Source organism: Onychostoma macrolepis, chromosome 01 (genome assembly GCF_012432095.1).
Source record: "Onychostoma macrolepis isolate SWU-2019 chromosome 01, ASM1243209v1, whole genome shotgun sequence".
NCBI lineage: Eukaryota > Metazoa > Chordata > Actinopteri > Cypriniformes > Cyprinidae > Onychostoma > Onychostoma macrolepis.
In genome coordinates this window covers 29192300-29219510 of record NC_081155.1, presented here as the reverse complement: position 1 = coordinate 29219510, position 27211 = coordinate 29192300, and the positions used below count along the sequence as shown (strand labels likewise).

General features: G+C 37.0%; 1 protein-coding gene across 5 annotated transcripts in view; it reads left to right on the top strand.

The window, feature by feature from the left end:
* bnc2 (basonuclin zinc finger protein 2) overlaps positions 1-27211 on the top strand; it is a 205055-nt gene that overhangs the window by 44455 nt on the left and 133389 nt on the right. For 2 of the 5 annotated variants that reach the window (XM_058792539.1, XM_058792565.1), the window contains exon 1: positions 16143-17192. In XM_058792539.1, coding sequence (XP_058648522.1) covers positions 16419-17192 — 774 coding nt within the window. In that variant the 5' untranslated portion in view covers positions 16143-16418. Of the gene's footprint in view, positions 1-15326; positions 16080-16142; positions 17193-27211 lie in introns of those variants that run through there. The other 3 variants (XM_058792563.1, XM_058792555.1, XM_058792547.1) reach the window with 3 other exon arrangements.

Genomic DNA, 27211 nt, shown 5'->3' with positions numbered 1-27211 from the left:
TGCAATTCTGGATGCAGCATTAATGACATACAATGGTAACATTTTTCACAATCACGACAGAAAATCAAAATGCTGCCCTAAAGTCAGTATCGGAGCTGCAGCGCGATCCTCCCAGTATGGCTCATAAACAAAGCAGTTTCCCAGAACTCAACACAACGTGACGTCAGCTTCACATTCTCTATAGGTGTGTGCATGTATATGAGCTGTCTAGGTCTCCAGTGTGACTTTAGATCACAGTGTCTATATGTTGCCATACACAATGGCTCCAATGATAATTTTCTGCCCTTTGTCTGAATAGCTGTGATAACTCCTTGCTAATATAAATATCATTAAGCAACAGGCATTAAGTCTAAGAGTTTGAATTTTTTTCCCAACCTGCAGCCTGTTAATATTCTGTGTTACAGTCTGTGTTCATCAATATTTCATTTAATTTATATTTGATAATGTAAAAGGACTATACCATCTGATTGCTTCGAGAAACAATAATTCAGCTTGCTGCTTTTTTCTGTCTACTTCATACACAAGAACTTAGAAGTGCTTGTTTTACGTTTTGCCTCTAATTGTAATTTTTGTAGAATCTCTGATATAATCCACAATCATGTAACTGATATCTTTCCAATGTTTCAAAGCTGTGAGGTTAAAATATGCAGTAATTTATTTATTGATTGATTTTATATAAATAAATGTGTTTATTTTATTTAAGCTCTCTCTCTACTTAAAAAAAAATAAAAATAATTATATGGTTGCCTGGGTGTAAATTAAATAATAATAATAAAAAAGAAATGGAATTGAGCTGAGAATGGATGTAGTCATGAAATATATTGTTGTCTGTTGCCTGGATGATACCAGAAAATTAGTAAACCATTTTTGTACAGAAATCAAGATATTGCCTTTAATTTATGTATGCCTTCAAAGAGGACTGAAGTGTGTAGATGGCTTATTTAGGAGCCAAAATGGATGGATAAAAGACATTTAGGTCTGTTAACGGTTCTTGCATATATCAACCCGTTCTCACTCCCAACTCGTCACATATTGAAGCTTGGTCAGGACCACTTGGCATCCGTTGTTTTCAGTTGTTTGTCTTAATTTAATGGTTTGGATGCCTTTGTAAAAAATATAAATAATTTTATATAAATGTACACTTTCATTGGAGCGCCTAACCCTAACCCTGCCCCTACCCTAAACCTACCCACTTCTGAACAATATAAAACATGTAACAGGCTAATATAAGTGCAGTCACAGGTATTTATTGCAAAAACTGACCATAAACAAGCAGCATAAAAGCATTACAAACAAGTCGTGTTGCATGCCAAGTCTTCTGAAGCCATACGATGTCTTTATGCAAAGAAGAGTGTAAAACATAAGGTTTTAATCGCTGAAAATGATCCCGCTCCGTTAACGCGCTCACATCTCATTCAAAAAGCATAACGTTACTCCCGTCCCGTAGCATGACCAAGTCTGTATCCGAAAACTGAAAAATGCTGCCTTCGGAGGACACATTCTAAGGTAGGAAGGCATCAAGGCACGTCCGAATCCAAAGTTAGCTTCACTTCCTGTCTCATGAGATACCTCCATCTGATCGATTTTTGAAGGCAGCATAGATGTATCCTTCGCTGCCTTTGATATCCCACAATCCTGTGCATTCCATTCCGTGACGGTTGAGCTAAAAAAATAAAGATGGCGTCTGAAAGTTGCGTTTGGTGGTTAGTTTGTGTGTAAATGTATATTTCTGATTAACTTTTTGCACTTTTGATGTTATTTCTAGCGAGAAATCAGTATTATAGTAATTAAATTTAGTTAGCACCAAAACTTGTTTTATTTTGTTGTAGATCATTAAACCGTTATGCTGCCTCCGAAGCCTGTCCGAAATCAGTTTCGTGAGGTGCCTTCCTGCAAAAACGCTGCCTGCAAAGTCATTGCCTCATGAGGCAGCGAGGCAGCAAGTCTGCTGCCTAAGTTCATGGAAACAATCAGCGCAAAGGATCATGGGATGGAGACGGCGATCGCATCTATTCCTCTCACATATCAATCGTTTTGCCTCAGAAGACTTGGAATATTAATACTTTTCGAATAAATTATGACGGTAGTTATATCTGCCTGTTTTGACAAATGGTAGGTTTAGGGGCAGGGGTTGGGTTATGTGCTCATAAATGTGTAAATAGTATAATATAAATAAAACTTTTGTGACTGTTTACATTGAAAAATCACACCCCAACATATATGCAATAATGGCAATATTATTATCATGACAATACAATTCCCAGTACCTTTCACGTCGGCATATTGATGCCAAGGGTTTCTTATTTAAAGCAATGGAGGACCCTGCAAGTCGAAAAATGATGCTGAAGGGGTACCTTGAGCGTCAAAAAGCGACGCCAAGTGGTCCTGACCAAGCTTCAATATGTGACGAGTTGGAAGTGAGAACGTGTTGAGTTTCCTGTACTACTTGTTCAACAGTACTGTAACAGCTACTGGGCAAAAACAGAGAGCATGACCTGTAGCTTGATTTTACTGTAGAATGAATAACTGATGAGATGGTTCTTTTTAGAAAATTATTTCTGCATTTTGCTGATGCTTCTGCATTGTTTGCAAAGTGACAAACAATGCATTTCAAGGTACTTTTAAAATGATGATTATTAATATTATTATTATTATTATTATCACACATTCCCTAGGAATGGAACCCATGACCTTTGTCATTGTAAGCACCATCAAAGCACATCACTGACAAATTAAAAGTCATTACTCAAATTACTCATTAAAAGTCATTTACCAATGTAATCATTAATGGAATGAAATAGATGAGTGAATATTGAATATTAGTAAGGAGGTAAGGGCGTTCCTTTGTCGTTAATTGCAATTGGGTTCTACAAACATGCTCCTCCCAAAATGTTACAGATTCCATGAGTTCACAGACCTAGACTAAGGATACAGCTGTATGAAAGGTGGCATATTTTGAGAAGAGGCTCAGTTGAGATTTGTTTGCTCATAGACCTGCAGGCATTCTCCCTCACCATCTGAAGTGATTTAATGTGGTGCGCCCATCTCCACTATCTTTAGTAGAATGCTGTAGTGTTAGGAGTTTCTCTGCTCCCACTACTCTGACTTCAGGTGCACATCACTCAGCTGCCAGCAGATAAGACAGCCATCCGCTCCTGGAGCCTCCTACTGCTGCCTCATTTCCACAGCAACCCACTCCAATGTGCTGCTCGCTCATCTAAAGATTTCTCTGCCTCCTTCTTTCTTCGGTGTACTCGACTCTTTTCTTCCCTCCATTCCCGTCTCTTTTACTATGCTGTCCAGACACAATGCTGCACATTTCCTTTAGAGTGTTTGACAGTGCAGTCTGGAGGCAAAAAGGCTTTGGCTGCATAGCCACACATTCTGGTTGGCAGAAAATGTGTTGGCTGAAGCACAAATAACAGCACTTGGGGTTAATGATGACTTGTGCAGTCTTCCTGTCCGAATGAGGTGGAAACCTGCAGAGAGAGAAGTTAATAGCTGGAAGAAGGCACTGTCCTCTCTCCTCCTCTTTTACATGTCCAAACTGAGAGACAGAGAGAGAGGAAACAAAACAAAAGTGAGACAGGGAAAGCATGTGCAAAAGGGTTTTGAAACTTTTTTGAAAAATACGTCTTGATACTATCCTCAAAGTTAATGGCAGTCTGGACTAAAAACAGTGGTGGCAACATTTTGGCTCTGGCAACACACAACAGTAATTATTCATAGTGAGAGTGATGGCTTCCAGGGGTTGAAGATTGATTATGTTTGATATGCTATTTTGTGTAATCTGTCTCTGGCTGGGACCCATCCAAATTGGCCAGAACTGGAAAAAGGAGAAGTGTCTTCCCAAAGGGAGAGAGAGAGAGAGAGAGAGAGAGAGAGAGGAAATGTAGCTGGTATTTCTGCAGTATGTATATCTTTAATCAATTGCAATGAGTTTTAGACCACAAAGAATGGATAGCCTTAGATACAATAATTACACTTTTAATAAATCGAAACATTCAGCAAAGATATGAATAAGACATGTCTTAATAAGACACGAATAGACATATGCGTTCACACAATGCTTAGAGTCTTGTGGGGATGGATGAGTTCCTGAACTACGGAGGCTGTAGTGACGTCATGGTATACCACTGTAATACCACAGGTTTGCAATACCTTGGCTGAGGATCTGAGGTGAAGGCAGTTCTATAAGGAACTTAGCATTTTAAATGAATGCATGGAAATAGAATAAAAAAAAATCGAATTCAAATCAATTCATATAACTGCCATTTTAAACAAGAAAAATAAAGACTTTCAAGATGAATTTTGAAAGTTGGTTTTTATGTGCTATAAAAAACATTCTTATATAACATTTTACAACTGTTTCTTATGTAATATTTTCCTTGACTATTTAGACTATTGCTTGTCTATTTCCTTAAGTATTTAGTTCCTCTGGACAAGCAGGTCAGCTGCACATGATAGTCCCCCCCCCCAACATTTTCCAAAGTGGCAGCATATCTGTTGGAAACAGTAGTGACCCTAAGACAAAACCATGATGGACACCATTAAGTCTAAAGTATGATTATGATTGCTTTTGGGGCGGCAATTTTTGCAATGACCAGATTTTGCCATTTGAATTAGGATGTAAGGAAGTAGAATTAAAATAAATTACTATTTAAATCAATTTATATAACTTTTAATAAGAAAAAAAAGATTAATTTTGAATGTCATCTTAACAACCTTGTTTTGAGTTTAAAAAATTGAAAAAGCCTTCAGATGTGAAGGTTTATAAGACTTACATACAAAAAGAACAACAAATATACCCCCTATAGAAATTGGTGTTATGTTTAACCAGTTTCATCATATATAAATATAGCACACACACAGCCAAAAGATTGTTGTGGGTACATCCATGGCATATTCATAGTTGCTGCTTGCTTTAAGGTGTAAAGTGTAGAGCACATGCTCTACCCTTCACCACAATGGTAAGTCCCAGACAGCACCAACATAACAAACTCTCATAACAGATACCATGATAGAACATAAAATATGAACAGGTCTCCCCCTTTTCTCATTTTGAAAAAACAAACAAACAAAAAAACACATCTACATTAACATAACAAAAATCATGTAGCCTCAACTGTTGGATTAACTTGTTTTAATTAAGTAAATTGAATAAGCAGCAACATTTTTTTTTATTATTTAAAACAGGGTGCAAAATTGAAAAAATAAAATCTTGTACAAAGACAAATAAAACTACATTTATGTATCTCATATGTACTAAGCTACTGAGCTATGCTTTGATACAACCTCCCAACTCTTCTCTTTTTTTAACAAAATGTGCTTTTTACCTTGGACTGTGTAATATAATTTCAACTTTATCTTTAACAGCATTCAAGATATTTTTAACATTTCAAAACACATTCTCATGTTAGCAGACAGATTACACTTTCACATGTGACCAACAATTCCACAACAAATATAAAATAGCATAATGAAATATTATCAAAATATGTAACTGACGGAGGTGACAGAACTGACGGAGTTGACACATCTGACGGTGGTGACGAAAACCTGAATTTGTAGTCTTTTTAACTATCAAATACATTGAATCAATCAATTACTGTATTAAAACAAACACAACAAACAGTGATTGTTATTGTTTATAAAGCTTTTATACAAGAGTCACATTTAAGTTTTTGATATATCATTGGAACACAAAATCTGACGGTGGTGACATCTGATGGTGTTGACAAATTTGGCATTTCTTTCACAAAACAAATGGAGTTCATGTAGTAACCATTTAGTTTTTTCTGTTGATACTAGATGCTAATAGAACCTGCTTCAGCAGAATAAAATGATCTAAATATTTCAAATAATTTTCTCAGAAATTGGAAGATGGTGTTGACATACCATGGTTGTGACACAGGAAATATTAACATTAGGATTTAAAATATTCTAAAACTATCAAACTGACCAGAGCCTGTCTGACAGTGTTGTACTCTGTAGAGGAGGATTGTGGCAAGGGGGTCCTTTAGAGTGACAGCTGCCCCTGATATTCCCTGATTTTATTACATTTTGATGAATGTCTGACGGTGTTGACAAAAAGTGAGGACACAACTTTGAAACCTAATGAAACATGCACGTGTCACTGAAAAACAGCCTTGCTTTGATATGAGATATTATTAAGTGTTACTTTTGACAAAACAAGGTATTTTTTTATCATTAAAAAGCATTTTTGTCCATGTTATAGCATATGAATAATTGAACCCTTCTCTGTGGACACACTGTTTAAGATGCAGTGAGAAGACAATAAGTGTCATAGATTTCACATAATAATGATAAAAATTAAATTGAAGGGGATAAGTGTGTTAAATACATTCTATTATTAATCCCCACAACATTTACAATTGAAAATATTTTTATTTTTTAAACCTGATAGCAGTTACAATTGCTGGACATGTTTTGTCCCATGTCTCAAGAATGACTTATATACTTAAAAAAAACTACAAGTATCCTAGTCAAAAAATAAAACTTAGATTCTTGTTTCATCATGTTGAGTCATCTTCTTAATGCAAAGTGAAACTGCTTAAAAATAAACTGAATAAAATGTTTTGTCAGATAGATTTGTTTAAAGGGAGAAAACAAAAAGCACAATGGCTGTAGGTCAAAACATTTATCTAGAAACAACAATTAAAATGCAGCGAAGTGGAACACAAAAAAATACAGCCTTTAAAGGGATATCCTTTACACCCTCATGCCATCCTGTATGTATATGACTTTATTCAGATGAACACAAACTAAGAACAAAAAAATCCCTCTCTGCATATAATTGTACAGGAAGTCCAAAGGAAATGCTTCAAAAACTACACAACTACACAGTAAATGATACACAACTACACAATAAGTGTAAGAAAAATACTAATACTAATATTTTAAACTTCACCGTTGTGTTCACTTTGTGTGGGTTTTAAAGCGGTCCTTTACACTTGGATTATATGTACTAAAAATATGGAAAGCAAGTTATATGGAAGCAGTCATAAACATCTGGGACAGTGTGAGTAAATAATTACAGAATTTTCATTTTAGGATGGACTGTCCCTTTAAAGAGCCAGATGTGATGCAGAGGCCAGAAAATGCAGGAAGAAGAGCCACTCTTTGTGTTGTCTCTTCAACACCCCTGTCTGTATAAATAATTAATCTTTTAATTGTTTATTTGGGGAATTTAGTGTTTTTTCTCCGCAAATATTGATATATAATTATTTGTGACCAATTAGATGAATTATTGAGCAAATCATGTAATTATTTAGATTAAAGAAATAATTAATTGACAGTCCTAACTGTTACTCAATATATCATTATAATACAACTTATCGACGTCCTGGAAAGAACATCACTAAACATGATTTATAATTAATCTAACATGCAATGCTCATTTAAACACGTTTTGGAGATTTGTTACATTTCATTTAAAAAAACAACAAAAAAAAAGTCATTAAATTCTCATTACTTATTGTATTTGCACTCAGCTGTTTTGTGCATTCAGCCAATATACTACATAGACAGCTAACAGATATATCAAAATGGTCAAAAATAATAAATAAACTTTTAGTAAGAAAAAAACAAAACAAAAAAAACAACAACTTTGCTACAGTATGCTTCCTCAGATTTGATGGCAAACATTTGATGCCAGAAATTTAGCTAATTAAAGTTGAAACTGAAGCTGAAATGTGTGTGCTTGATGCGTGGAAACAAACCTTATTGGTTCTTGCATGTCAAAAGCACTTTTGAAATTCTGCAAAAAAACAAATAAAAAATGTAATGAGTACTTGTTAAGTTAAAAATAATTAAAAGTAAATTGGAAAGGAGTAAAAAGTAATTTTATTTCTTCAGAAATGTATTCAAGTAAAAGTACAAGTAGTCCGTTTAAATTTTACTTGAATAACGTACAAATACCCCAAAAAAATACTTAATTACTGAAATCAAGTAAAATTTGTATTTACTATAATTTTCCAGAATCACATCACTTTTGTTTAATTTTATTTAATTACAGTTCATTAAATTATTCTTGCTGTCATTCTATTTTTAAATTCCAAATCAGGTTAGGTGTGTTCAATTCATGAATTAAAACCAATTCTTCGATTCTGAGTTTTGCCCAATGCACACATTTACAAACAAAAGATCCCCACACACTGAAAAAACGTGTAGGATTTACTTTGAAACAACTTTCACTTAAATTTCTAGTAAATTTTCCAAATAATTACAAAGAAACATCAAGCATCACATTGCATCAAAAGTAAAATTTTGAAGTACAAAGACTGAAATAGAATTTTCTTGAAAACATTCTCCGATCGTTTTTATCCAATCATATATATTTGTAATTTTTTTTTAGCAGTGTACATACTTGCATAAACAAAGAGGTGTATTTAATAAATGCAATGAAATAAAAAATGCAATAAAAGTAAATGTAAAGGATATATGATGATCTGAAAGGAAATATGACGATCAGTGGAGGAAAAACAGAAAACAAGAAAATAAAGAGCAAGAGTGCACAGGGTTTTCTCAAGAGGCAGAAACACTGGCAGAAAGTGGTGGTAAAATAGCTCATCACTCTTTCTGGGGCGCCCTCTGAATTAACACCAAAAAGCCGTGGTGTGACCAGCCCTGGACTGAGCCTAATCAAAATCTAGAGGTTCTGTAAGTGAGAGCGAGTCTGGTCACTGCACGCCTGAGAAAGAGAGCGAGAAAGAGAGGAGTGAAAGACATGAAGTGGACAGTACCCTAGAGATACACTTCTCTCTCGTCTTGTCATGATGCAGCATGGTGGCTCTCTCTCAGTTGTCAGCTCTGTGGCCAGCCCTATTTACACATTTATACACACCTGCTTATTTATTTATTTACTGCCATGACAGAGAGCCACTCAACCGGCTACTCTACACACATACACACTCATCACAGCGTTTTAAAAGGCCAGAGCAAAGCGAGAAGGTCTTACGGCACTGCGGGACGAAAAAACAGGGTGGCGGGTGCATTCAAGAGGCTAACAGTTTTAATGGGTGGCAGGCAGGAGAAGAGTAAAGAGTGGCTAAATTATTCAGTCATGTCTCTGGGTGAAAGGGACTGTGGTCTCTGCTGCAGCTCTACAGACCTGTCTCTAGAATAAGAGGGAATAAGGACACAACGGGGGGAAGGTACAAATGGGCCAACAGTGTGTGTGTGTGTGAGAGAGAGAGATTTTATGGAGGCAAAAAAAAACATTTGGAAACAATGTATTGCAAGGTAGTAAACTACAAAAGCTAAGAGACATAAAGAGGTACTTTGGCACATCAGTTATTTTGTATTTTAATGATTAAAAGGTTCATTGTCATTCAGCACTTACATTGCTGGGGCTATGTAGTATTATGGAAATATTAAAAACTGAATATTCAAATTTCTTTCTTTCTTTCTTTCTTTCTTTCTCTCAGGATAACGTAGCACCTCTGCCTCATTTTCAGATGTGATTCATTGCAGACTTATGCTCATCAGTACTGTACTGCATGCAGGCCCTTGTTTCCTGATTGTTAACATTCATGTTCTACGACAGCTTGCGCCATCAATAAATGTCCCCTGGCTAATAGGACACACATGTTTTTGCTTCCTCTCGGAGCTCGGGCATTGGAATCAGATGGCAGACAGCTTTCTGGATCGTCCCTCATGAGGTCATTACATTGCAACATTATCAAAAGCATGTAGGGAGAATGATGTTGGATGTGCTATAGACAGTATGGCATGCGTCACAGCATGTCATTTAATTTAAGTTGGTATTCGTGTCCCTCTTTCCATTTATCTGTGAGGGCTACACCATTCTCAGTGTGGGAAACCCCCTGTGTGCACCATGAAGTGGACTGGTCCATGTGTCAAAGAGGAGTAATTGATGACAGGCGTGTGAGTGAGTAAACCTAATCAGGAGCTCCAGGGACATGCACCAGTGATTCTTATATGCAGAATAGGAAAGCTTCACAATTTGTGTCACTATCTCTCTCTGTCTCCGGTTGCTTCCTTTTCAAAGTTTTCAACACTATACTGAGAATTTACAGGTAATGAATGGAAATTCTGGAGTGTTTGTGAGTCACTGTGGATGTTTATTTACCAAAGTATATTAATTAAAAAAACAGTAAATATCAAAATCAAAAAAAGAATTAGCAATTAATGGAGAGGCAAAATAGATAATAATAGCTCCAGTAGTGCAAGAGTGGAGGCTCTTGGATGTCTTGTCATGGTATTTTGTATGTATATATATATATATATATATATATATATATATATATAACAAATTGTGTGGTCAATGAATTGTTAGTGTTATTGATTGATTGATTGATTCATTCTGCTCTTTGGCTTAGTTAGGTCTGGGGTCTGGTAAATATTACACAGTACAGCACAAGTACTTCTGCAGTCCCAGGCAAATGCTGTGCCAAATTATTCTGTGCCTCCACAGTGGCAGTTTAGATGTTTTACAACGTATTTTATCAATAAAAGATAAATAAAAGTTTTTGTGTGTGTGTGTGTGTGTGTGTGTGTGTGTGTGTGTGTGTGTGTTTGTGATTAGGTAAAATTCTGGAACTGCACAGGAAACTTATAAGTATACTTGAGCCAAAGAGTGCCATGATCTGTAAATGGACAAATTTGACCTCTTGTGTTTAAATGGAATATCTGAAGATTTGAGTGCTATCTCCATTCTGTCAGTGTCGAGGACATTCACAAGAGATTTCCTCAACATCATTGTCAAGTGCAACAAAAGAAACAAATAAGATATACGTTGAGTTCAGAATAGCATACTATTCATACAATGTCTGCCATATCTTTATATCACAGAAATATTAAAAGAAGTATGCTAGTACACTATTTCCATATTTACCTTTAATTTTGAAGCTCAAATGGCCACTTATTAATTAAGGCAGTCATTTGTTTCAAGGCTGCCATTTCTGCATAAAAAATAATTTTATTCTGAATCCTGGTCTAAGCTCAGTTCTCTAAGCTGTGACATTGGGGATCAGCAGTCATTTCTTGAACATATTCATAAATTCTGTTGTGTAGAAACCTATAGACAGGTTTACAAACTGGATGATGGTCTGGAAGTTGTTGAGTCTGGAGAGGCTATGCCAAGAAGAGGTCACGGGGCAAGAAACAGAGATAAAAAAGTGACAGAAAGAGTGGACACACACATTTGTTTCTGTGAAATGTGGGGACTTTCCATAGACTTCTATTGCTTTTATACTGACCAAACGATATTTTTTATCCCCTAACCCTAAACCTACACCTTACAGAAAACCTGTTTGCATTGTTACACTTTCAGATAAACATAATTTACTATTTTTAATATGTATATTTTTTAATATATATTTACTGCAGGCCGGTCCCCACAATGTCAAAAATTTCAGGTTTTACTATCCTTGTGAGGACATTTGGTCCCCACAATGTAGCATACACACACACACACACACACACTTTGTTCACTTTGTGAAAAGTGGGGACATCCCATAGGCATAATGGTTTTTATACTGTACAAACTGTATGTGCTATTGCCCTACACCAACCTTACACCTAACCCTACCCCTTACAGGATACTTTGTGCTATTTCAGATTTTCAATACACTCCATTCTGTGTGATTTATAAGCGTTTTGAAAAGTGGGGACAAGGAGTAGTGTCCTGAAAAGTCACCTTCTCCTTGTAATACATGTCATACCCTTGTCATTATACAAATTTATGTCCTCATTTGTCACAAAACGCACACACACACACACACACACACACACACACACAAAACCCTACCTTTTCAACTCCGATGGAGTTCAAGCATTGCTTTTCACCTCAGTCCCAGAGGTAATGTTGGACGAAGAGGGCAACAGTAATTCTGATAATTGTGTGATGGGGCGAATGAGTAATACACTCACTGGAACACTGACACTCTGAATCGGCAGTCCCCATGAACCATGAGTAGAAGTGAGGCAGGTTGAAGGATTTGTTTTATTGCTTTTTTATCTGTTTGTAAATGTTACATCCACATGCCCTATGAGTGAACCAAGAAAAGTTAGGGTACTAAATCTCGCTATTAAGTAGGACAACAAGAAAATGTCTTTGTTTTCATTCTCTCTTAGTCCTTTGCTCTGGCTGGTCACAATGGAATACTGAAAGACTGCACTATCAATGGCATTTGGATCATGTGTGGCTCTTGAGTTCAGGGGACCTTCACTTTCTCTCTCGTTCTCTAGACAAGTGAAAGGTTGTTTATGCATGGTGTCATATGATGTCTTGTGGCCCTTTGCATCTTTCAGCAGAACAGAACAGTGACAGTTCTCTCTGGCTGCCATCTGATCGACACGCTGTCTTCAAGTCACATGAAGAGCACACTAATATCCCACTCGTTCATTCACTTGTGTACAGAATGTGTGTAAGACGGGGGGAGGGGGGATTGTTTATTTAACAGGTTTACCACACGATATTAAATGAGTTGTGAGTTGTAAATGAGTTAGCACTTTTTCACTGTGGATGAAAAATGAGATGAGAAAATGGCATTATGACAATTGTTTCAAAAAGAGAACCCTAATTTTAAGAGGGGCTCAGAGAGTCAAGGATTTTTCCAAGCATAAAGAAAACCTTATCTCAGCATTAGGTGAGCATCATTGTGGAGGGGAGGGATTAAAATCACTCAGCTCAGAAGCATACTGACATCCTACTGCCATCTTGATCTACCTACCTTTTTTATTTATACATTTATTTTTATTCTCATGTTTTTATTTCTAAGATTTTACTAAAAAGGGCAAGAATGTCTAATTGCACTAGTTATCAAGTAGATGTTTAATAGGACTATATAAATTTGAATGAAATTATATATATATATATATATATATATATAAAAAAAATTTTTTTGACATTGCACACCTAAAAACAGATAATTTCAGAAAGAAATAACACAATCTATTTAATTAAAATTAAATCTTACATTTTAAATAATAATAAAAGAACAGTAAATAAAAGATAGTACAATAAAAATGATTACATTTACATTTATGCATTTGACAATGCTTTTTTTCTAAAGCGACTTGCATTCCCAGGGTATCAACCCCATGACCTTGATGTTGCTGGTACCATCCTCTACAGGAACAAAAATCATCATGTCACCTCATGAATAATTAATTAGGGTTCACTTTGCCATTCACTTGTCAGATAACGATTTCCCCCCTCTCTCGCCTGTTTACCAGCTTTCCCTCAGAGGAGGCAAAGTTTATTATCAATGTCAAGTCATTTGCAAAGAGACATTACATCCACTTTCCACCACTTCTTAGTTTCTCAAAAACCATACAAAGGTACCTTGAGGAAAAAAAGACAGATCTTATGACATTGCAAAAATGTTATAGACCCAACACTAAAACAGACATGGGTCACTAAGAAAAAGTCAATGCCCTCTGTGCTGCCGCAGTGCCACAGCCCCAGGACTCCCAGCATGCTCTCTTCTCTTTTACTCTAATGAGTTGCAACACAGATAATGTGGCTGATGATCTTTCATTGATTTGGCTATCACTTGCTTGTCTGGTAATTGATCCGTAGCTGAGCCTCTAGTTAATTATATCAGCTTCGACATGGCCCTAGTCTGGGGGGAATTTGAAGTCTTGCAGAATAATAGTTTTAATAAAGGAGTCCATTACTGTGGCTCTCTGCTTTCCTTGACTGCTGCTGCTGCTGCCACTGACAGGATCTGAGCTCACTCTCACCCCCAAGAGAGAGAATGAGGACTGGACAACCTGAAAGAAAAGAATGGAGATGGCAAGCAAAAATGGAAAGGGATATTGGCAGAGTCCTCTCAAACGTCTCACAAATAACAACTATTAATGGGGAGGTCAGAAGCTGAGCTGAGCCGACTTGACTTTAAACACTCGGTAGCACTTGAAAAATCAAGAGACCAGTACGTTCAAGAGAAAACTGAAGAGGGGTAGAGAAATTGAGATGGGAGATGTGACCGTAGAGACTAAATAAAGAAACAGTTTCATTGGAATTAAGAGTTACTGATGATATAACTGGTAGAATCTAAGATTTTTTATTTTTTATCATTTTTTTTATTTTTTTTTTAAGTCATGGTTACTATACATTATTGCTTGTGCTATTTTCAGAAACAACAATACATGGCATTTTAGAACTGAACAAGAAATAGTCTGTGAGGACAGATGAAATTGAGGGGACAAATGTGTGACAATGGGCTCTTAAGCATCTCTCTCATTAGTGTCCATTTGCTTGTAAAGACGTGCGGTCTTTGCATCTTTGGTTACTGCGGAGGGTACTCTACACTTGAAAGAGTGAGAGAGAGAGAGAGAGAGAGGAGGTGAGAAAATGAAACAAAACGGCATATTAAGTTCTCATTGCGGCTGCCACCATTTCTTGTGCCTTTTTTCATTCAATCTAAAAAAAAGAAGAAGAAGACACTAGATTTGATCAGACAAAATGCTGTGCAGATTACTCAGGTAAAGGTTAGCCAGAGCTGTCATTAGTGCTGTACAGAGGCTTTTAACAGACAGTAACAGCTGTCTCCTTCAAATTGCCACAAAATTTCAAGTGGCTTTCTACATACGAGAAGCCATTTAATGTAGCGAAAGGGAGAAAAGTTAATTCCCTTTCTTTCTGTCTCATAGAAGGGAGATCACGGTGACATCTTCCTCAGACACACTCGCATTGTCAAAGACTATAATTTTAACAGCTGACGTGAAGTGCTGCAGGAAAAATGTACGAGTGGAAAAACACGTAATAATAACAAAAAATAGCTTCATTACACAACACATTTCTCATGTAAAATGTTTTGGCATGTACAATGAGGGAGAGATGCTGCCACTTATTGTAAGTGCATATGTTAGGGCTTTCTTTCTCTTCCCCACCTTTGTGAGACTGTCTGCTGCGGGGACCAATTTGGCAAAAATGGAGCCTCTTCCTCATTTTTTTCTTAATTAAAATCTGAAAGCATCCACTCGAGGTTTCCCCGCGTGTGTGTGTTTGTGAGTGGGAGAGAGTATGTATGATTATGTGCTCTGCCGCACTACTCCACAAGACAGTGTGTGTGTGTGTGTGTACGCAGGGGAAGCTGGAGGGGGGTTGGGGGCGTGGACTGATTACATAGAACCATTAGCTAGAGCTGTTTAATACTAGAGGAGAAAAAAAAACAGACAAAGGAATCAGAGTTTGTAATAAAATCAAATGGTTATGTGCCCACCTTAAAATACCTGGATTAATGACACATTCAGATTTAGTTCCTCATGGTGTGAAAGTTGACATGAAGACATACATAAGCAATGAAATGGAAATACTTTTATTTAATTTTTTTAACATAATAATTCACTTTTTTTGCAGAAAATTTTTAAACACTGTTCGCGAATTCACTACCTGTCAAGAGTAAGAACAAAATAAATAAAAATTAAACAGCGCAATTGAAACGCTCAGAAACATCTTTTCGTTTAGCATTGAGGTTATTATAGAAGTTGGAGCTTGTCCAATTGTATTGACAAATGCATTATTTGCTTGGAATAGTTGTGTGGATGGGCCAGTACTGCATGTGTGTGTGTGTGTGTGTGAGAGAGAGAGAGAGTGCATGTATTAGAGAGTGGCTCAATCCCACTGAGGTCTGGAGTGGAGAAGCATCAGGCATGGAGAGCTGGTAATAAGACAGGGACAACCCTTTCCCCTCCTGCTCTCTCTCTCCCTCTCTCTCCCTCTCAGTGGGAAAGCAGATCAGTGGAGGAGAGAGAGAGCCGTGTCATTGAGTGCCAGCAAGAAGAGAGGAGCAGTTAACTCAGACGCGCTGCGGCCCGACACACACATGCTCTACCTCACAACAACACACATGTACTCACGGCTGCACGCACATGCACACTGACACAGCGCTAGCTGGAGTTAGTCTGAAGACAGAGGACAGGCATCTCTGAGGGCGAAAAGGGGCCCGAAGAAAGAAAGCAGTACAGAGAAAGAGAGGGAAGGAGAAAGAGAAAGAGAGAGAGAGGAGGGGCTGCTTTGGAACTGACACACTCCAACACCTGATCTCCACACAGCTGGGAGGAAAACCACGCTGGACACGCTGGTGAGAGAGGGCACCTTTTGGGGAGAAGGGAGGGATGATTTGTCTTGTGCTTTTAGAAAAAAATAGTTTACAAGTCATTTTTGTTGCTTTCTTTTAAATCAAACTTTTTAAAAGAACTGTTACAGTGATAGGATAGTTGGTTTTGATTAGAAGATATGGAGTATAGTCACGCGAGGAGCGAATGTGTAGTTTACATGTGAAATATAAGCAGTGTTTTTTTTTTTTTTTTTACTGTGTGTGTCGAGGTGTGCAAAGGGTTCAAAGGGCAGGTTGCGGGTGACAAAGTTTGTCTGACGATTGATTTCTGTTTGGAATGTATGTTTGTGTATATGTCCGTGTATGTTTGGAGGACAGCCCATACACAGCCTGACTGACATTTTGGAAAAAAGTGTGTGTTTGGGGGTGGGGTGGGGGGTAAGGACAAAAAAAGCTACTCCTCTCCTTCACCATCTCCTCCTTCATTTCTGCCATCCCCCTTTTTTTTTCTCCCTCCTTCACTTCACTTCAATTCACACCCCCATCCCTCTCTTCCTCCCTCCTTACCTCCGACACTCCGCTCATCCTGCCCTCTACCACCACATGCCCCAAAGGAAATATGCATTGTGCAGCCCTGCTCCTGAATTAACTCAACACACTCCTCCTGCTACTGGCAGGCAAGACCCTCCACTTTCCCCCCTCTCTCAAGAGAAGATAGCAAAGAGAGAGAGAGAAAACGAAAAGAAAGAAAGAAAGAAAGAAAGAAAGAATAGGACAGAAGAGAAAAAAAGAACAGAGCAGTCACCCTTTGCCTCTTTGAACCTCCACCTTCACGTACTTTTCTCTCCGGCTCCCCTGTCCACCCCCCTTCCCCCTCTTCTCTGCCGGCAGTCTGAGGAGACAGAGTTGGATGTGAGAGGCGGTGTGGTGCGGAGAGAACGAGATCGAGAGAGGGCACGCGAGTCCACGGCCAGAGCCAGCAGCAGGAGCAGCAGCAGCGGTGCAGGGGGAGGAGGAGGAGAAGGAGAAAGCTCCATGCAGTTCAGCACCAGACCGGCCAGCGCCGAGCCGGGCTTCATGGGGACATGGACACAGCAGAGCACTGACAGCAACCTCCTCTTCAGAATGTCCCAGCAGGTCAGTGGCATGCTGTCTCTCTGTGTAGCTGTTATTCGTGTGTTTAAAAAAGTGTATGTTTGTGCGTAAGCATGATTTTAATTTTTTAATTTTTTAATTTTATTTTTTAGCATATGTGTGAATGTGTGAAAAAAAGAAAGGTTGGTGTAACATTTGCTATTTGTGTAAGCCATGTTTTGCTTCACTTCTTTGAGTAGTTTAGTGGCTGATGCCCGTTGTGACAAATTTCAGCCTTCTTCGTAAAGTTTTTGAGTGTTGAAGAAAAATTAGCTTTTATAAATTGCATTAGTGAATTTGCATCGGGTCAGTGTGGGAGGTTTTCATTTTGTTTTGGTGACCCTTGGTAGATCAGGCTGTGGCACACATCTAATTGACTTAATCTGCTTGTTGCTGGAGTCCTTAACATCATCATCCTCTAAAAGCACACCAGATTCCGTAGCTGTGTAAAATCTACAGCTCTATAACATTGTGTGCAGTTATTGTAAAGTTCCTGAGTTGAATGCTTTTATCAGGACAGAATGTTTATGGGAGGGGGATCGGGGTCTGTGGAGGGAGAGATGGTGTGCAGAACATTAATCATCAGGGCTGGTTTCTCTGTGCCATGCACACACTGATACGAGCGCAGGCCCCTGGACTCCCTTTGGCCAACAATGGGGGTCCATCCACATATCTTTCCAGATTCCTCACGAACTTTTTTTTTTCTTTTTTTTTTTTATAGCTCTGATCAGGTCTCTTTATTTGAGACACCAATATGCGTATCGATTTAAACAGAACACCATAAACGGATATGAAAAACCATTTTGATTTTATTTAATATTAAAAAATATTTAACAATCTTAATAATAAAACTTTTTTCGTTAAGTTTATATTTTACTAAATAATCATGTGTTATTTTTTATTGAAACGTTTTACTCTGCGCGGTCGTAGTTGACTTAGAACCGCAGAATCTGAGTGAGAATAAAGATTTGAATGGTACTGATCAGTCGCGCGCTGCGCTCTGCGGCGCATCGGATCTCCGGCGCAGGTGGATTCAGTCCTGCGCTTAAATCCTTCACGAAAACACTATGAGTTTTATAGGGTTCTTACACTTATGACAAGTTAACGGACATTCTGTATAGACCCTAAGCGTTTAGTGACCAAGTCAAATTCTCTAAATAATTTCTTCTGCATTCTTGTATTATGACGCAGCTTTGAACATTTGTTAAAAACGGATGATTAATGTTTATACCGTTTATCCTTGACTTAAAATATGAGTGTCATAAGTCAAATGCAGTTTATTTGAATTCGACTGTAAATCACTCAGTAATCATTGAATATAATAATTTTATTAAAAGAGTCTCGTATGTATTGAACATTGATGACAGCGTTGTGTGGCTGCTATATTAATTATTTTGTCAGAACAATATTGTCTCAGCTCTTCAAATGCTGTTGTGCTGCTTAAATATCATACAGTAAATGATGTGCATGCAAACCTTTTTGAGTGAATGTCAAAGAAGACTTATAGAGAAATGTCAAAAAACCAATACTCTTATTCATAATCAATATATATATATATTGCTATGTTTTTTTTAATGTTCCTTCTTTAAAAAGCAGTGAAACACTTGCAGCTGTTTCCCCTAAATATGTTTTTTTGCTAATGCGTATTTTTGAATGTATTTTGTAAAATAGCGGCTGCAAACCTTTTTGGGCGTGTAATTTAAACCAAATGTGCGTCTTAAGTTAATTTCAGCTTTATCTGTAGGCTAACTGTTATCAAGAAGATCAAGACACCTTCATCTTCAATTAATTTCCGATTCCAATTTCTTCTTCTTTTTTTTTTTTTTTTGTAATTTTTTTAAATTAAAAGTACCTGCGCATTTCCACAAATGATACTGACACTACTGACCACGTGTAATGGTCGATATTAATATCAAAACCACATGAGCAAATATTCTGGATGCTTGTGCTGGGGTTTATTTTATGCAGCAGCCTGGTTTTGTTAATGTGGGTTTGGTTATTAATGGGTTCTAATTGCTCAATCTCGACTAATCGGCTGCAGTATGAACGAGCACTTAAAGGTTCTTCATTTGATGTGATTCATTTGACACGCGGTGCTGAAACAAGGCTGTGATCAGTTCACATTGTAAACGCTTTTCTGGTGCTGAATCTGATCAGATCTCCCGTGAAACCTCTGAGATGCTGGTGCAGTCGAAGTCCACCACTCTCTATAAGAGTCCTTCCCTCAGCATCCTCTCATGTTTGCACAACTTGTTATTTTCCCCTGTTGCCCATTCCATGAATGGCAATTTTTAATAAAAATAAATGTAAAAATATTTTATATTGTAGATGTGTAGATTTTGTATGACAACTTTACAGAAATTTTCGAATGAATAGGCTAATACAACGGCAACGGCAAATACGTTGTTGTTATTAATGTTATATTTATTATTATTATTATTGTTATTGTTAATTATAATAATTATAATTTTAAAACGAATGAAACTGGAAATTAAAGATTTTCTGCAAAAACGATTTGCTGAAAACGCCAGTCTTATTTAGCAGCAAATTAATTTAATCGCCAAATCAAAACGTAAACCACTGTAACTGGATAATTTCTTTACTCTTAAATGATGAATTTTGATATTTTAAGGTCTTGACTGATGAAATGAAAGACGCAAAAACTAAAAATCTTCGGGTTGCGGGTGCGACAAGTGTGTTAGACATAGACTTATATTGAAAGTAATTGTTAACAATAAAGCTAAAACAGCCATAAAAGAGCTGCCCGATTGTGTTAAATTTAATATATTTAATTTATTAAACATGTATAATTTTCTCTTATATTTTGAGATCTGAAAACTAAACGCGGTAGGGGAAGAAAAAAAACAAAACATTTTTACACCTACAATTAGGCGTTATATGCGGTTTATTGGTGCTCCTATTTTTATTTTATATATATATATATATATATATATATATAGCTTCCCGAATGAAACAAATATATGAACTAATAAGGTCCCTTTCAGACTTTGGCAACGACATTTATTAAATTTTTCTACTTTCTTTTTCTTCTTTTTAAGGACTTTTTTAGACTTAAATTCTGATCATGTAGCCTACGTTAGTGGCGTAACCGTGTATATATATTGTCTTTTATTTCTTCTTCTTCTTCTTCTTATATCTGTCGCTCTCTCTCCTTTTTTTTTTTTTTTTGATCAGGTGTATGTTTGAGTATGTGCACAGGAGTGTGTGTACATGTGATTATAGTGAAGTGTTTTTTTTCCCCTCTGTGTGCTGCATGTGTGTGTGGGTGCGAGATGAAACGACTCTTGGCTGGCCTTGGTTGAGAGAAAGAGAAGGGTGGAGTGGAGGAGAGGAGAGGAGAGGAGAGGAGAGTGAAAGAGGATATGTGGTTAGGGAGACACCCACCACCTTTTCTCGGCAGATAGAGCAGAGCCCAGGGCAGTGCCAATACCATCGGTGCAGCTAGTGCTGACTAAGATGGAGCAGCCACAGGAAGCGTGACTGTTTCAACCTTTGGTGGCAGGAAGGTGCCTGTCACAGGGTCATTGTCAAAACCGAGGCAAATTAGATCTGCAGCTAAAATGAGCAAACCTGTTTAGTCACTGTTTGAGCATATGTTGGAAAATACATAAATAAATACAGTGTTTTATTAAGTAAAACAGCAACTAAAGGGAAAGCTGAATTTCAGTTTTCGTTTGTGGAAAACTCTACAAATTATTGTGCCACTGTACAGAAGAGAGGCTGCTGGTTCAGAGGTCTTTGTGCTGAACGGATCTGGCTCCTGCCGTTAACTACTGACCCTGTTAAGTAATGGACTCAGTTGAGGGGAGTAATCTCACCTGGCTCAGGGATGCTTTCTTTCCTAATTCCTCTCGCTTTCCCTGACAGACAGCCTCTTAATGTTTTCAAGGAGAAACTGGAATGTGGAGGAAGCAGAGAGGGCGGGGAGAGGATCAGAGAGAGAGTGGTAAACTTTTTTCACTGTTTTTGTGGTAAAGCGAGAGTGCTTGCTGGCGTGTTTTATTGTGGAAGTCAAGAGTTACAAAAAGGTGCATGTAGAGGTGATGAGAAGATGAGAGAGAAAAGGGCGAGATATGTTTGGCGACTGGATACGAGAGTTCTGTACTTTTTGAGTGTGTGTGAACGTGTGTTTATTATGTCCGTACATAAGCGATACATGCCAACTATTGTGCTGCCTACACCTCTGCCTACATCTCTACTGTCGAGGCGATTTGTTGGAGTTATTATTGTTTCTGCCCTGAAAAAAAACAAACAAACAAACAAATAAAAAAACTATTCAGTATTTCTCATTCCATTTAAGTGATTACATAATTAGTGTATTAATCAATATGCTACAGTTATGGCTTTTAATAAACATGTTGTTTATAGCGGTTTCTGTGTTAAATTAGTTTTAATATTCATGATTTAATTCCCTCAATTTCACTGTTTACAAAGCAATGTTAGAATATTAAGCTAAAATGCTCTTGAGAAATATCACTATACTCTGTTATTGTGTTTTGAACATTCTTCACAAAAAAGATTTTTTTTCTTTCTTAAAATTAGATGTCTGATATTTTATAATCTTAAACCCCGATTTTTAGTGCTCTTTTAATTTGTCCTCAAATTGCGTTCTCTTTCTTTCTTTCTTTTTTAAAATTGTGTTAATCTTCAATATTTCAAAGCGAAGAGAGGGAGCGCAAGATGAAGAGAGGGAGTGAGTGAAAGTGTGGGACATAAGCAGGTTGTTTTTGGGGAAGGGGAAGTGGTCCCTGGTGGGTAGAGAAATTCACTCTTCTGTGATACTGGCTTGCAGCCAGTTTGGAGGCAGATTCATCAGCACTTCACAACGGGGACAACCTCCCCCCTCCCTCAACCCCCAGTCCCACACTGAAAAGCACACAAATCGATCCAGTTAAGATTTTCATTCAGCTTCACTAAAGATTTGGTTGCTATCTTTCCTTTATTCTCTGGAGCGGTGAGTGGATATGAGTAGGTGTTTGAGATCTGTGTGTTCCTTGGGCTATGATCAATAGCTGACACTGGGCACATCACTCACATGCTCGTGCAGTGCCTCTTCTCTGCTCTCTGTCTGTCCTCAGGGGTGACACGGCCACTCACATGTTCGTTCTGGAATATATTTCTGGAGTGTCAGAAAACGGAGCAATACTGTCTCCAGCGTAGCATAGAAGAGAAGAAGTGATGTTGCGCTCTCTGTGGCGACACATGGACGCAGTCATTGCTATAGACATAGACACGCTAAAAATGTCAGACCATCTGCTCTGCTCTTATCAGGATGATGAGTGTTGAAATGAGTGTTGGTAGCTGTGTTTTCCCATGAGGAAATTCAGATTACATTGTTAAACACTTGACACAAATAGAAGCCATTTGAAACTATTGAAAAATGTTGAATAATTATTTTTAATAGTGACAACATTTTGCACTGATACCCTCCTTTAAGTAATGCATGTAAAACAATTCTTTAACCGCTCAAATGAGGGATTGCAATGAAACAGATGTCTATATTTTCTTAATATTTGCTTAATCAAGTAGTTTCAGCTGGTTTTTAATGCAGCAGTACTCTGTAGTGTTAACATGCAATTGTTACCATATAGAGCTGTTTCTACCTGATTTAACCCATGAAAATCTGTTTTGTTGGTATATATTAATATATTTAAGTTGATTCAGTGATATTAAACACTATTTTTTGATCTTTTGAAAAAAACAACTTAATTTAGGCGCTACCATTTTTTTCCAGTGTATTTTTGGTCCTTGTCAAGCTAGTCAAAGCTTTAAAAAGTATTTTTTTTTTTTTTTTTTTTGAACAGAAGGGAAGTCCTGGTTAAAAGGGAAACTGCTGTTTCAATAGTCTTAGAGTCAGGATGTCACCACCCCCGGCGTAACGGTAATGAGGGGACATTACCATCATTCTGCGTCTTGTTAGTTCCCCGAGCGCCTGACACAATCAGAATGCAGCAGCTGCCCTTCAGACCTTAGAGATCTGAGAGAGAGAAAGAGTGAGAGAGAGAGAGAGAGAGAGTGTGTGTGTGTGTGTGTGTGTGAGAGAGAGAGAGAGAGGCCTCTTAGACCTCATCTAGAGACAGAGAGATCTGATAGGCGAGACCTGAGGGACTGTGTTCCCGCAGATGAGACACCCTGTGTACTACCTCCATGTAAATATAAACTGATCCACACAAAAATTTGCATAAACATTTTATTAATTCATGTTTTTAAATACTCTACAAAAAGGCATAAAAAAACTTTTAAAAAAATTGCATATCTTACACAAAACTTCTAGTTGTGAATATATTTAAATGTATTTTAAATGTATATTTAATATATATTTAAATCTATTCAACAGAACTTAAAAAAAGACCTGTGGTGGTATTTACAGTGCTGCTTAAAGTAAAATTTTAGTCTTTTTACTCTAAGAATGATGCAATTTGGATTTTCTTGCTACACTTATGAATAAATGTTCATAAGTGTTAAGGTCTCAGTTCCTAAATTATTTAAGAGTGAGCAGAGGTATCATAACCTAGTTAGGAGTAGAAAGATGGCTGTGTTGTGAACACAGAGGCGGAGACCAGACGTTTTAAAACAAAGAAAGAATGTGTTGGAATTATATGATGACAGTGAAAGTTTTTTTTTTTTTTTTTCATTTATTAATTTCTAGACAGTTTTTTCATTTGTAGACTGTACAACTTTTTAATTTTATTTACTGATTACATTGAAATTAAAAAAAAAAAAGATGAAATGAGATAAACGATATAAAGGAGATAAACCAGATACAGAGATTTAACTTGATCTTGATGTGCACATCCTGTATTTATCAGTATTGAATACAAAAGCGTCTGATAAACAGAGACGATTTTCAGGTTTCCCGCTAACATACTGCCGCCGCTGCTGTCTGTGCCTGAGAGCTTTAGTCCCGGAATGCCGGTAAGAGGTTCCATTATGATTTACAGTTGCTCTAACAAGAGTCAGTTAGAGTCACTGGAGTCAGTTATCAAGTCCTCTGAGACCTTCACTGGGATGGAGTTATGCCACGTCCAATCCAGAAAACACCTGCCCTTCCGTAAAGGTCATTCAAATCAGACAGTCAGACCCCAAAGCCTGCTGAGTGTTTTCACTTTACCACTGGGTTTCATCTTTAACTCTGGGACGCTGCAGTCAGTCTCACATTTCAACTTTACACCACCTGAGATCCTGAAAAATTATGCTCTTCAAGCTCTCACATGCATGATTTTATTATCACTTTTAACATATTTAACAGGTGTGAGAGTCTTCCATCTGGTGATGTAAAGCCAATCAAATGTCAGCACCCCCAGTGATAGATCATGTCACAAATGTTCATTTCAAAGATGTGGAAAACATTTTGGCAAATTTATGCAGATATCCAGGTAAAACCAAATGGTTCACTTTTTACATTTCTTTCTTTCTTTTTTTTTCTGCAACTAGAATAACCTCAGATATTGTTCAGACAAATTTTAGGAAACAGAATTTATCTGCTATGTGTAAGATTAAAAAGGTTATAGGAAATCAAAAATCGAGGTTTTAGCAATTACATTTAAATTATGAACAACAATACAAAATGTACCTTCTTTTCAGCTTCTTTAACAAAAAATCACAAAAATTAAAAACTGTATGCACTGCAGTTATTCAGTAATTCTGCAACTTCTAAAGACACATACCACACATAAACAAATAATGTTACACAACTAAATGAAACTATTTGTTTGTTTGAGGGCAATGAACAATAACTACAATATTTTGGCAAACCGTGCATCTTGATGATAATGTAATGGGAACATGGGCCATGAAATGAGAGCATGACATCTCTTTCTTTGCTTCCCGTTTTTTTTTTTGGGTTGTTGCCAATGCCACTGGCACATTCAGAGGCCGCTATCTTAAACAGCTAAGAGGGCAATTTCTCCCATCAACAAAACACAGACAAGAAAATCACACTCCCCTCTTGCAGGAAAGAGTCTCTCATTTTCCATTTTGCTGTGTGGTTTGACTGTGTCACCATAATTTCATCTAATGTTGTGGCTGATTTACCATTATTATTATTATTATTATTACTACTACCTTCCACCATTATTACTGTTGTAGTTACATATGTCCGCAGATAATGACAGTAATTTCAGTTGCTCACAGTGATTTTCCTCATTAGTGACACTACACTGGTGCTGTTGAGCACGGGAAAGTAAAGCACTCAGTCCAAGTCATATAAAAATGGCAATACTGATGCAAAGAAAAAATGCTTTATTTGGCTGTTGGACTGACATTCTTGTGTTTATTCTCTGATATTAGTTCCTAAAGACTAATGTCAGGTGTAAAGTCACTTATTAAAAATAAATATGAATAGAATTTAGATTGAAATAGGTTCTACAGTGTCAGAGTGACAACGATCACATGTTTTCGAAAGAAACAAAACTTACAAACATTTGCAGTTAATCCATTTATGCAAGGAATTCTTTTCATTCAATAATTATTTGTAATTTTACTTTAAAGAAAAGCTCTTGATCAGCTTGAAAATATTTGAACCTTGACTTTCAAGATATATAATATTTTTATTTACAATGCAAAACTGTCTGAGATCTATCTATTATATTTATAGAAAAGAGACAAAAAAGCCATTCCCTCACTACCCTCCATCACCATCACAAAGTTGCGTATCAAAAGAAATTTACTGAGCATGTAAACATTTCTTTGATCTTTTCCTTCATGCATGAAAAATTCGAAAAAGTTAGATTAATTCTGAAATACCTCTGTTTCATGTGTGCTTTTCTGTTTTAACCTGATGAATTATGACCAGCATTTGTAGAAAATGTCGATATGCGAGTGTGTGTGTATAAGTGTGTGTGAACGTGTATGCAGGCTTGTGCTGTCATCATCCACAATGGCAATCAACCAGAGGCGTATTTTATATCAAAATCTTTTGTGCTAGTGTGTGTTGTAGCTCTAGGCTTGAGGGAAAATGCATTTCTTGCTTTGCTTTAAACTGATACAGCCCAGATTGTGGAAACACACAGCATGGGCATTCATGAGGCATATCTCAGGATCATTCCACTCCGCAAACATACCAAACATTGCACTGTAAAAAGCGGTAACCTGCAATTGTTACATTAAAGGGCTATTTCTACCTGCTATTTCTAAAATATAAATATTTGTTTTGTTGTTATAAATTAATGCATACAGGTTGGTTCAGTGATGTTAAATTATATTTTTGAATTAAAAGAATTTAGATGTTACTATTTTTACGTTACTTTTTTTTTTTTTTTGCAGTTCAGAAACTCTTCGAATGGATGAATTTGTCCAGTACTTAACTCATGTCTGCCAAATTAGTTTATTCTGTTTATTTTTTTATTTCAGAGGGGAATGCATGTGTAGCAATGTGTAGTGTAACAATTTTTATAAGCATTTTAAAAATCATCAAAAGGGTTCCATTTTAAAAATGAATTCACTGGCATATCGCCTGTGTAAAAGTGTGCATGTTAAATAATCAAATTAGATATAATGCTTAAAAAGTCACAGCGCCATGGTTCACAGATGCACAGCAGATGTGATTTAGGGTGGGTTTATTGTCATATATTGAGCGGTACTGCTCTTCCTTCTCTCCAATCCATGGTGTCAATTAAAGCTCAAACAAACTCATTTGCTCTTGTGATAGACTCCAAATGAAGTGGCCAGTGTATCTAGGCAACCAAAGAGGTCAGAGTTCCCTGTCCTTATCAGGAGCTGCTGACTGTAGCAGAGTGGAGACACTCTCTGATAATGGCCCCGTTTCTAGCACAAAAGAGGATTGGGGCTGTTTGTTTCACCTTATTGGCGCCTACCCATTTTTTTTTTTTAATATTTAGAACATGCCATTGAGTACATTAATAGAATGTTTTGTTGTAACATATGTTTTTTTTTTTTTTTTTTGAGTGACCAGTAATATCCAAAAGAATATTTAAATATTTGAGATATATTAAGACAGTCTAAAATGCGAATCCCTGTTTGCTTCAGGGAGTGGGTTGTGC